The sequence below is a fragment of the Geospiza fortis genome, unplaced genomic scaffold (genome assembly GCF_000277835.1).
Source record: "Geospiza fortis unplaced genomic scaffold, GeoFor_1.0 scaffold361, whole genome shotgun sequence".
In the NCBI taxonomy this organism is placed as follows: domain Eukaryota; kingdom Metazoa; phylum Chordata; class Aves; order Passeriformes; family Thraupidae; genus Geospiza; species Geospiza fortis.
Window position 1 is genome coordinate 2,505,407 of NW_005054356.1, and position 10,969 is coordinate 2,516,375.

Here is a 10,969-nt window from a genome sequence, read left to right on the forward strand (position 1 = left end):
CGTGGGGCGGGCAGGGGGAATCGATACCGGGCCGCTGTCGATAACGAGTGGTAATCGATAAAGGACCCCAGATTCCCTGTGCTCCGCTCACCAAGCCCCTCTCGCCCTCAGCCAGAGCCGCACGGGCCGCTCCTCCTCTGGCGCTATGGACAGGAACATGAAGGAGAACCACGCCGCGTACCCAGGCCGCGCTGCCAAGGTAAAGGCGTGAAATACGCCGTTTATGTGCCTCTTCCTGAGCAGCTTCCTCTGCTGCATCCTTGGTCTCGATGCCTCGGAGTTTGCCATTAAAATTCTGGTCTGTTCAATGAGTGGTCTTTAGTTTTTACTTTTTGGGTTTGTTTCTCCCCATCTCATATTAACTACAGGTTTCAAACTAGTAATGTAGCTTTCTCCTTGAGAAAACAGCCCAAAGCTGATTTTTTAAAAAATTACTGTTAATATTAGCATATCTTATTTTATGGGGAAATCCTCTTTATAAGTATTTAAGAGCTCTTAAAGAGAAAGCGAGTGTGTATAATCAAATTATTTTAGATACAGTTGTTAAACGCAAGCACTGTGCAAATGTTACTATTGATACACATGTGCAGCAGTGCTCAAGATCACCGTGATTGACTTTTTTCCATTTAGAAATACAGGCACTGTCTCACTAGTTTATATAAAACCAAATAGGTTTGGTAAGTTTTTGGAACAGCATAAGCAACATTTCCTTTTAATCAACTAAATGTATGATTTTTAACGTTTCTGTTAACGTGGTTTTGTCCTGAGTGGGGCCATGAAGGTTCTGCCATGCTGCTGCACAATTAACACGTTCTCCTTTCTCTCTGAAGGTCACCAATCCCATCGGGGATGCCCCCAAGCGTGTCCCTGTGTCGCAGCACTCAGCCCAGAGCCGCTCACTCACCAGTGGAGCTCCAGCCCGAGTTCTGTGTCCTGCAAACTTCGCCCAGCGAGTCCCCGTGCAGCCCCAAAAACCTGTACTGTCAACCCAAAAACCACCCAACAACCAAACAGCGCAGCAGCCCCGGCCCAAACCGCCCCAGCAGGCCACTGTGAGACCTCAGGCTGCGAGCAAGAGCAGTGAGAAACCTCCCCAGGCTGCAGCAGCTGGTAATTGTGAGGGTGATTTCCCTGTGATCCCAGCTGTGACACTCAGGATGCTCCTAAAGCTCTTGCTGATCCAGGGACAGACCTGGAGGGAAGTTCCTGGTTTTGCCCCCAAACAGAAGAGCAGCACATGGTTCACCTCGGGTGTTGCTGCACCATCCTTGTGACTTTCTCTCTGAATTAACCAGTTAGAGACAGTATGGTGTTTTAAAGCTTCCAGGTGCTCAGCAGCCAGCTGGGAGTTAATGTAGTTTGCATTCAGACCTCACAGGTTTTCCAATATTCATGCACAAAGATACTTTTGTTTGGGATGGGGGAAAGAATTCATGGGGTTTTATGCTCAGAAAACTTCTTAAGTTGCATTTTGCCAGCACTGTTTCTTTTTTAGCAGTCAGCTGTGCTAGGTTGCTTAAAATGTCATGGAATGGATTCTAAAAGCTGCTCCAGATGATGCTCAGGGGTTAGATTTGTTCCTATGTGTGTGTTCCCATGAGTCTGGCTCATGAATTGATTTCCTTCTCTGTACACAGCACAAAACCCTGAAGCAGAAAACACCTTGAAACAGAAGACTGAAGAGACCAAGAAGAAAAGTGAAGAGACTAAAAAGTAAGTTCTATGCCTAAACTCTAGATAACTGGGCCCTGCTGGAGCTCCTTTGCAGTGGAGCCTGGTGACCCTCACACTTTGCAGGCACAACACAAGGAAAGCAGCCTTTGACCTGGTAATTGCCAGGAGCAAGGACTTGCTGTAATCTAAAGAAAACTTTGGGCTAAATGTAGAGTAGCTCTTCCCAGGAGAGGGCACTGATAGCTGCTGCCCCAGTCATGAGATGTGCTCCTGAAAACAAAGCCTCCTTCATCTGGGCAGGAGGCTGGAGTCTAATTTGGGAGGAAGCTGGATTTGTTTATGGCAGCTTTAAGTTGTTTTGCCATGCCCTGGTGGTGTGTGTGGGTTAGGAGTATCTAAGGAGCCCAGCTTGGTAAACAGTCTTCATTTTGTTCTAGTGTGGTTGGTGTAGTGTCTGCAGAAGCTTCAGGAGGGAAGAAAATAGCTTTCAGAACTTCCTTTTGAAAAATCTCAATGCCTTCGTTCTCTTGGTGTTTTCATAAAGACTAAAATCTAGTTTGGAGCACTAAGCATCTCTTGAACAAGAATGTTATAAACTGTAAATCTGAGTCAAAGCCAACACATCTCTCCAGCTTTTAACTTTCCTCTTGCAGAAGGCAATGGTCTCTTGATGATTTTGAAATTGGTCGTCCTCTGGGGAAAGGAAAATTTGGGAATGTGTACCTGGCACGTGAAAAACAGAGCAAATTCATTCTTGCACTGAAAGTGCTCTTTAAAACACAGCTTGAGGAGGCTGGTGTAGAGCATCAACTGCGAAGAGAAGTGGAAATACAGTCTCACCTTAGGTAAAGTTTAGTGGCTATTTACTCTGCTTTGTTTGCATGCAAATAAACCAAGTAACCTTGATTATGATAAGATTTCTTCTTTATGATAAAATTTTATGTGTTATGAACTGAAGGAACACAGATGAGCTGAAATTCCCATGCTTGCCTTGGAAGTGGGGGGAGCAGCACAGGGAAATTAAAGGTTTTGGAGAAACACCTGGTTCAGAAGAACATTGAAATCTCTTTGCAGGCACCCCAACATTCTCAGATTATATGGCTACTTCCATGATGTGACAAGAGTCTACCTGATCCTGGAGCATGCACCTCGTGGGGAGGTCTACAGGGAGCTTCAGAGGCTCACCAAGTTCGATGAGCAAAGAACTGCTACTGTAGGTTGTTCCAGCTTCCTCTCCATTCCTCTTGTATCTGGGATATCTGCAGGACAGAGCCAGCCCTTCAGATCAAGTTCTGGGGGAACTGAGATTCCTTAGCTGCTAGTTGGCATCGGAGCAGGGAATGACTGGGGAGACTTAGGGCTGTGCAGGAATTTATGTTCAGCATTGCTTAATATTGCAAGGCACAGCCTGTATTACCAGGCTTCAAGGGTTAAGCAATAATTGCTTTAACTTGAAATTATAATTATGCCTCAAAAAGGCTGTGCTGCAGCCAGATAAACTCAGGTGACAGTATCTTAATGATTGTGGCTTAAAGGTTGTTTTTTCTGTGCTCAGTACATCACAGAACTGGCAGATGCCCTCTCGTACTGTCACTCCAAGCGTGTGATCCACAGGGACATCAAGCCAGAGAACTTGCTGCTGGGATCAAATGGAGAGTTAAAAATTGCTGACTTTGGGTGGTCTGTGCATGCTCCATCTTCTAGGTGAGAATTCACTCTCTTGTGCACTGAAATCCTTCTGTAGTGTCAGCTTTTGTCACACAGCTGTGGAAGGGAGGTACATGGGAGCTTCTTGAAATACTGGGGGAAATGCTGCTATGACAAAGGGCCTGACAGCCAACTGGTGTGACAGGAGGGCTGTTATCCTGGTGTTTAATTCAAACCTTGCTGACCCTCAGAGGAAGGTTGGTGTAGGGTTACTGTGGTCCCTGAGGTGACAAACCTGTACTTGGACTCAAACATTGCTCTGACAATTTGGTTGTTTCTGAGAGAGTGGGAAATTGCACCTGACAGGGGAGGAACAAGTTTGTTCTGGCACGTGGGATGAAGAAAGGAGCTAAGACTGACTGATGGCAGGGACTGAGATACTTTCAGGAGAAGTAGAAAATGCCCTGCTGGCTTTTCTTTCCCAGCTGTTCTGGGTGGTGCTGAGGTACAGATGATTGCCACCATTACTTCTTATCTGGCTCTTGAAATAGATGCTCTAATTATCTTAATCAATTATTAACTTGGACTTTTCTTCAGGAGAACAACTCTCTGTGGGACACTTGACTACCTACCTCCTGAAATGATTGAGGGAAGAACACATGATGAAAAGGTGGATATTTGGAGCCTGGGAGTTCTGTGTTATGAATTCCTTGTAGGGAAACCACCTTTTGAAACAAAAACCTATCAAGAAACCTACAGAGCTATTTCAAGGGTAAGTGCCAATGTTTATCTGGATTAGCTGGGCCATGCTTTTAGTTCTAGAAAGGTTTCAGCAAACTTAAGTTTGCAGCATAATGAAAACAAACACAAGAACATACAAATACTTTCACAAGCAGTGAGAAACTTGTTTGGGGTTATAATGAAATTATTATACCAATAGGCAGAAGGTGCACAGCCTGCAAGGCTGGCACAGCTTTCAAGGGGTAACTTGAGTAGAGCCATTTGGTTATTGCTAAAGAACTTTTGCATGATTGTTAATGTCCTTTTTTCCTTAGGTGGAATTCAAGTTTCCTCCATTTGTAACAGAAGGTGCAAGGGATTTAATTTCCAAGCTCCTGAAGCACAACCCCTTCCATCGCCTGCCCCTGAAGGATGTGCTGCTCCATCCCTGGATCACAGCAAACTCTACCAAGATTCCCACCAGCAGGAAGAGTGATGGTGCTGCCCCCTCCAAAACATAGCTCGAGGAGGGTGACTTGTGGGATGGACAAGAGGAGCCCTGTACTGTGACTACTGTAATGCTTACAATAGGAAAAGCAGGTCTTGGAATCTAGTGGCAATTGGGATGCAAATCCTTGGTTGGCTGGTGTCTTAAACTCGAATTGCAGCATAAAATTATTTGACTTCTCTCTGGAGCTTGTGGAATATTTAATGTACTTGAAATCAGTTCCATGTGGGCCAGTTTGCTGGTGTAAGTATGAAGGTGTTGGAGGCTCTTGTGCTGAAATGGTTCGTTGTTCCACCATAAGGAAGTTGTTGTTCTGGCTTATGGAACAGTGCAATATCCTGGAGATGCCTGCTCCTCCCTCCCTGGGCTGCTCAGGGTGTCTTACCTGTGGTGTAACCTGAAGCTGAGTAAGGTGAATGCCTTTTTCAAGTGTTCCAAAAATGATGTGGCAATTGGTTTTGTCTCTAGTTTTAAATGTGAGCACTCAATTTGTAAAATAAAGACTTGTTATACTGCACCCAGCAGTCTGAGCTTCCTTGTGGCACTGCTTGGCTCAGCACCAGCACAGCTGAACTCCTGCTCCCAGAGGTGAATTCCCAAAGTATAATTCCCACCTCTGTCAGAAGGGAAGCTCAAAGTGCTGGTACCACACAGTCATTCACAATCCCAATTTAGAATTACAAGGTAAGTACCAAATGTGTTGCTACTTCACCTGCTTGGTTTATTGAGAGCTTGGTCTGCTCTGTCCTTTTTCCAGTGAGTTTATTCAAAATCTCCCATCTAATACCATTTTCCAGCCCTTTCTCTCAGAAGTACTTTCAGATTATGTTGGGTGACAGCAAATAACAAGACCAGATGTTTATAAGACACTCCTTAAAATGCACTAAGGGTCAGGCCCCTTGCCACCAAAATCAATGCCAACTCTTTTCCAGGGAAAACACTTAAAGCAAAGTAAGAGAAAGCAATTTATTGTCTTTTCAGAATAAGACTTTGCTATTTTACAAACAGTTTTAAAAAATGATCCTTCTACAAGCGAGGACTCCAGAATTCAAAATATATTCTCAAATTAATTTAAAATATACTTTGCAAAAATCTTCATCTAAACAAACTGCCAGTAGTTTATACAACCACATAAGTAATCAGAATTCTGGCCACAATTTATATGAAGCTGTTTCTTTACAGCAAGAAAACTCTAGTTTAGTGCTGGTGCCTTCTACTGACTTTTAAATTATTTTAAATGATTTCATATGATTTTATATATGATTTTGAAAAACAAACTTTGAATATTCCTTCTTTATCACATTTAAGACAAAACACCCTTCTCAAAAATTATTCTAACTGAAGTAAACAAGGCTGCCTCAGAGTTATTTTGGAATTCTTATCCTTGATCCACATGAAACCTGGGCATTTCTGTGGGGGGGAAGGAGTTAAGGTGCAATTTAACGTTCTGGCCGAGGGGAGGCAAGAGGCTGCTCGTAAGTTATTTACTCCTTTCTTCCCTCAGCCAGCTCTTATCAAAACTCCACCCTTTCTTCCTCTCTATTCACTAAATTTTAGCAAAACTAGAAAGCTATTTCAGAGTATTTTCCTGCTATTTTACTTAAATCAGAGTTTTGTAGAATCAGATCAGTCAGAGCCACCTTGGGGTAAGTGCAAGCACAGAGAGAACTCAGAAAAGAGCAACCAGCCCCAGCTCTTGCTCAGGCTCTCACAGCAGCACAGGCTGAGACCCAAACCCAGGCCTACCCCAGTGTGATACTAATTAATCTGTTGAAGGATCAGTCTGCAGCTTGAGTGGAAGGTGGAATGTGGATATCCACCCCTGTAACTACATTCTAACACCACAGTGTCCCCAGAAGGAAAGGCAAAGCCCCCTCGTTGCTACATTCACCAGTCTCAGCCCAAAGCACAGGGATTCTTCATGGGAAGCTGGGAATTGGAATGTTTGCACTCTGGTGCAGATGATTTGAGTTTCACCCATGGGAGCAGAAAGCAGCTGGGGTTAGTTTAAAGATTTTTTAAAAAAGTGTTTCCAGTACAAAGCCAGATCTCAAACTATTATAAACCCCCCAGCTTCTTTCTGCCTTGATGCTGTTTGGAGTATGTTCACATAGGTAATTCTGGGTACACTGATTTCAGTAGGCTCAGGATTTCTTCTGAGTCTCTAGACATTTAAAAACAAAGGGACTTTAGTAAGGCTGCCTCCCAGCCAGCACATTTTCAAACAATAAAATCTTGGACTATGGAATCAATACACATAGTTTCAGAACAATGCTTCACCTATTGTGACTAAACCAATTATGACTGCAATAATTTATCATATGGGTACTCCTACTGAAGTGAGTTCAGTGCCTGTGTTGTACTGCAAGAAGGGCTATAATAAAAGCCTCTTCTAACAAAACAAACACCCACCTACCACTTTAGATTCCAATACATATCCTTATCAGGGGAACTACCCATGTAGTGACATATTGTTTATTCTGCTGGAAAGAGACTCTCACAATTTCTCAGCTACACAGCAATAAATGAAAGCTATGACTGTTTTTAAAAGAAATAAAAAAAGGCTCAAAAGCTGGCTTATAAAGACCCAGAACTATGCTCACTGTCAAGCATTTATATTCCCACTTGAAAGGCAAACCAGATCTCATTTGAACAGGTTTGTCCTAAGAATAAGCGGCAAAAGGGACAGGAGACAAGGACAGCACTTTTCACAGTGACATTTACCTGAAGGAACGAGTGAAAAACACAAGATGAGATCGACCTGAACCCAGACAAGTCTTTGAAAAAAAACGTTTGCCCTGCAGAGCTGGGTGGCTGCACTGGAGAGCAGGGCCAGGAGCTCAGGGGCTGGAGGCAGGGGGTTTGAAGAAGCCGGCCTTGCGGCAGTAGCGCACCACGAAGGGCACGGACACCACGGTGATGCTGATGCGCACGGGGGCGAAGAGCTTGTGCACAGCATAGGCCAGCACGAAGGTGCTGGTGCCGGCTGCCATCCGCGACTGCAGAGAGGCCTCGCTGAAACCCAGCTTCAGCAGCACCGCGCTCATGTCCACGCCGCTGCACACAGAGGAGACACTGCTTTAGGTTAGCATGAAAAATACAAACTGCTGGGGGCTTGCTTACAAAGGTTCATGTGTCATGGCTCTACTCAGCCTTTAGAGATGAAGTTTCTCTGCAAAGTGATGCTTAAAGAGTTACTATGAAATTTCTCTGCAAAGTGATTCTTAGAGTAACTGTCAATCATATTACAGTTAGCTGAAATTATGAAAGAAGTGTCTTGCACACAGAGTGATTTGGGAAGACAGAAACTCCTGCTCCTCCACATCAGCACAGCAGATGCTGTGGCAGAGCCCATGAGCACCACGCTCATATCCACGCCGCTGCAAAGAAGAGATGCTGCTTTAGGTTAGCATTAAAAATATAAACTGCTGGGGGGGTTTACTCACAAAGGTTCGTGTGTCACGGTTCTACTTGGCCTTTAGAGATGGAGTTTCTCTGCAAAGTGATTCTTAAAGAGTTACTGTGAATTTGTGTCGGAGTTTCATCTTCCCAAGTTTATATTTAATATATATATTAAATATATATTTAATATATATTCTGTGTCTTGGGGAAATTTATCACCTAAGCACAAACCAAATGAGGTATCTGGTGTTAGGCTTAGTGTTACAAAATGACAAATTATCTAAAATCTAGCAAGTGAAGGAAGTGTTGAGGATCTCAAATGGGCATTATGCACCAAATTCATTAATACAGACATAGCAGATTTCATCAGGGATTCAACCATACCTGAAGGAAAAAAAAATGTTGTCACCCTGTGCCACAACATAGTAAACAGGAGAAATCAGGCATTCATCTATTCCCACTGGAGTCAGGAATAAGCAGCAGGGAATGTTTGGGGTAATAACACGTTTCCCTGCCTCCTCAGCTGGAATACCTCGTGTAACATGCATTCCAACAAAGCCACACACACAATTCCCCTCCTGACTCTAATCCTCTTCTAGTGGCTGTTATTTTCTGCAGTTCAACTGCACAAACTGTGTTCAACACCCAGAAAAATACCTTTATCTCTAAGCCCCAGAGCACTTTTGCATGGCTCTATCTCTCCAGACCAAGCAAGAACAAAAGCTATCTGCAGAACAAATACACTTTCTGCCTGGTCAGTTATAGTGGTGCTGTGCCTGCTGTTTTCCCTGCTGATGAACCTGTGCAAAATGTCCATGTACAACTCTGCTGCCTCATGCCTGATGGGAGATCAGGTCCATTTATGGACCCATCCATACTCAAAATTCAGGAGGTAAGGTCCAACAGGCATAAAGTGCCTGTCTCCTGTCAGAGATAAGCACAATGGTAAATGTATTTTACTTTTACCACTACCTAGAGGTGACAGACAGCTGTACAAACCTCACCTTGACACAGCCAGGTAGAAGATTCCCAGAGATACTAAGGAAATTCCAACATGGAAGGAAACCCCTACAGCACCATATTCTTTAAAAACTTGTTTCAGCTGCTGGGATTTGTTGAGTTTCTTGTTTTCAGCACTGGGATCAGCGGTTGCGTTTTTGAGGGGTTCAGCTGCATCCTAAAAAGAAAACAATTAGAAGTATTTATTAGCATTAAGCACAAGATCATATTACAGAAGCTGAAATTATGAAAGAAGTGTCTTGCACACAGAGCGATTTGGGAAGACAGAAACTTCTGCTCCTCCTCATCAGCACAGCAGATACTGTGGCAGAGCCCAGACAAGCTCCCTCCTCCCACCTATTCCTGTCAAAGGAATGCACTGATCTGGGTGTAAATTCTCACACAATTCAGGTTTCATAATTAAAACCAGATTATTTGATCCCAATGTGTGCCAAGGCACACCCAGACAGATGCTGGAGCCATGAGACTGAGGTGTGAGAGCTATTTGCTTCCACCCACTGCCCAGCTTTACCCAGTGACTCCCCGGAGCTCAGCTCTTTGTTCCAGGGGCACTGGAAGCCCACCTGGTACCGCTTAACAACAGCTCCCTGATGGAAGAGATCCAAAGTTTAAGTTCCTTTAAATCACGCGTAATGGATCAGCTGATCAAAGGAAGAACTGCAAGTGTTGACAGCAACGAGCAACTCTGTTGCTACGGTGTAGACAACAACTGCAGGGACATGCCAGGGCTGGTGTCAAGAGCCCAAGTGCACTCAAAATGTATGTCACAGCAGAAGTCATTGATAGATTTTTATTTGGGTACCTTTCAAGTGCAGAACTTCGTACTAAACCATATGCCAAAGCAATCTGAAAAGAAATCAAAGGAGGGCAGCTATGCTGGCAGCCCTTGCTAACTCCCCATGCTCGCCAGGGAAGAAATACTGACAGAAGAAAACATTTCCACAAAAACCTCAGGACTTGTCTCTAATTAGTCAGCATTTGTCAGGAAACATTAGAGGAGTCCTTTCTTTCCAGCTGAGCTCAGCAGCAGTTGTGGCAATGTGACAGCCACCACTGTCCCACTGTGGTTTCAAGGCATACAAATTCGGAAAAAAATATTCTTGATTAATTATTGCATTTGCTAAGATTGTAAATTAGCATACAAGACAGTCTTACAACCCTCAAAGCAAGCACACCACCCGCCCAAACCGTAACCCCACATTTGTTTGCTGTTTTTCTCTTTTGTAATTATTTGTGTTGCTTTGTATTTCATTTTGACAGGAAGTCATACAAATACAAAAACAGGAAATTGTGTAGCTTAGCTTATCCTGATTCTTGTCGTTCTAAGACTTTAGATTTTTCTTCAGTAGCTCATGAGCTCAGGGTCTTAGGGATGGATCTTAAGGACTGAAAAATTGCTTATTCTGATTTTTCAAGTCCATTCCAATTCCCCTGTATTCACAGGCTCACACACCAGAAATGGTATTGAAGCAAAACGTAAAAAAAGAACAATTTCAAGAGATAGTATTTGGAGTACCCAGGGCAGTCACGTAGGAAATAATGCCCAGCTTAGCAAGTAAAGCTGCTGCCTATTTCCATGTCACTCTGCGACAATATTTCAGCTAAAAAGCCGATTTTATTCGCATCATTCAGGCGATTTAAAGCATGAAAACACATCTAGAACACCCCGTGATCTTACACAATAAGGCAGCAGAAACCACGATGCAAATTACGCTGCAGACATTAAAGCTCACACTGCCAACGTGCCCACCAGCAGGTGCGAACCAGCTCCCACAGAAACCCGCTAAACACGATTTACCGATCCCATGGGGGCTGGCAGAGGGGATGGAGGTGAAAAACACCGAAACACACCCTAAAAGCTGAGGAGCAGGGTGAGAGCGGGGCGTTCAGTGCCGCTGGGCAGGCGGCCCCTCAGCCCTCACGTACCTTGGCGCGGGCGCGGCGCGGGCCCGGCCCCGGCGGTAGCGCGGCCCAGGCGGGGCAGGGGGAGCGGGGCAA

The 10,969-nt window shown here is 44.3% G+C and overlaps 2 protein-coding genes across 3 annotated transcripts in view; one reads left to right on the forward strand and one right to left on the reverse strand.

The window, feature by feature from the left end:
• Positions 1-5,066, forward strand: part of AURKA (aurora kinase A) — a 5,539-nt gene extending 473 nt beyond the window's left edge. The window contains exons 1-8 of one of the 2 annotated variants that reach the window (XM_031059133.1): positions 7-199; positions 831-1,110; positions 1,638-1,713; positions 2,328-2,519; positions 2,749-2,887; positions 3,230-3,378; positions 3,919-4,093; positions 4,377-5,066. In XM_031059133.1, the coding sequence (XP_030914993.1) occupies positions 146-199; positions 831-1,110; positions 1,638-1,713; positions 2,328-2,519; positions 2,749-2,887; positions 3,230-3,378; positions 3,919-4,093; positions 4,377-4,562 (1,251 nt within the window). In that variant the 5' untranslated portion in view covers positions 7-145 and the 3' untranslated portion in view covers positions 4,563-5,066. Of the gene's footprint in view, positions 1-6; positions 200-830; positions 1,111-1,637; positions 1,714-2,327; positions 2,520-2,748; positions 2,888-3,229; positions 3,379-3,918; positions 4,094-4,376 lie in introns of those variants that run through there. The other variant, XM_031059134.1, reaches the window with a different exon arrangement.
• Positions 5,067-5,497: 431 nt separating this feature from the next.
• FAM210B (family with sequence similarity 210 member B) lies at positions 5,498-10,951 on the reverse strand (the record flags this gene model as incomplete). Its single annotated transcript, XM_031059088.1, has 3 exons — positions 5,498-7,606; positions 8,956-9,128; positions 10,898-10,951. Coding segments are annotated over 3 exons (444 nt in total), but the record flags the coding sequence as incomplete, so codon positions are not given.
• Between the last annotated feature and the right edge of the window lie 18 nt (positions 10,952-10,969).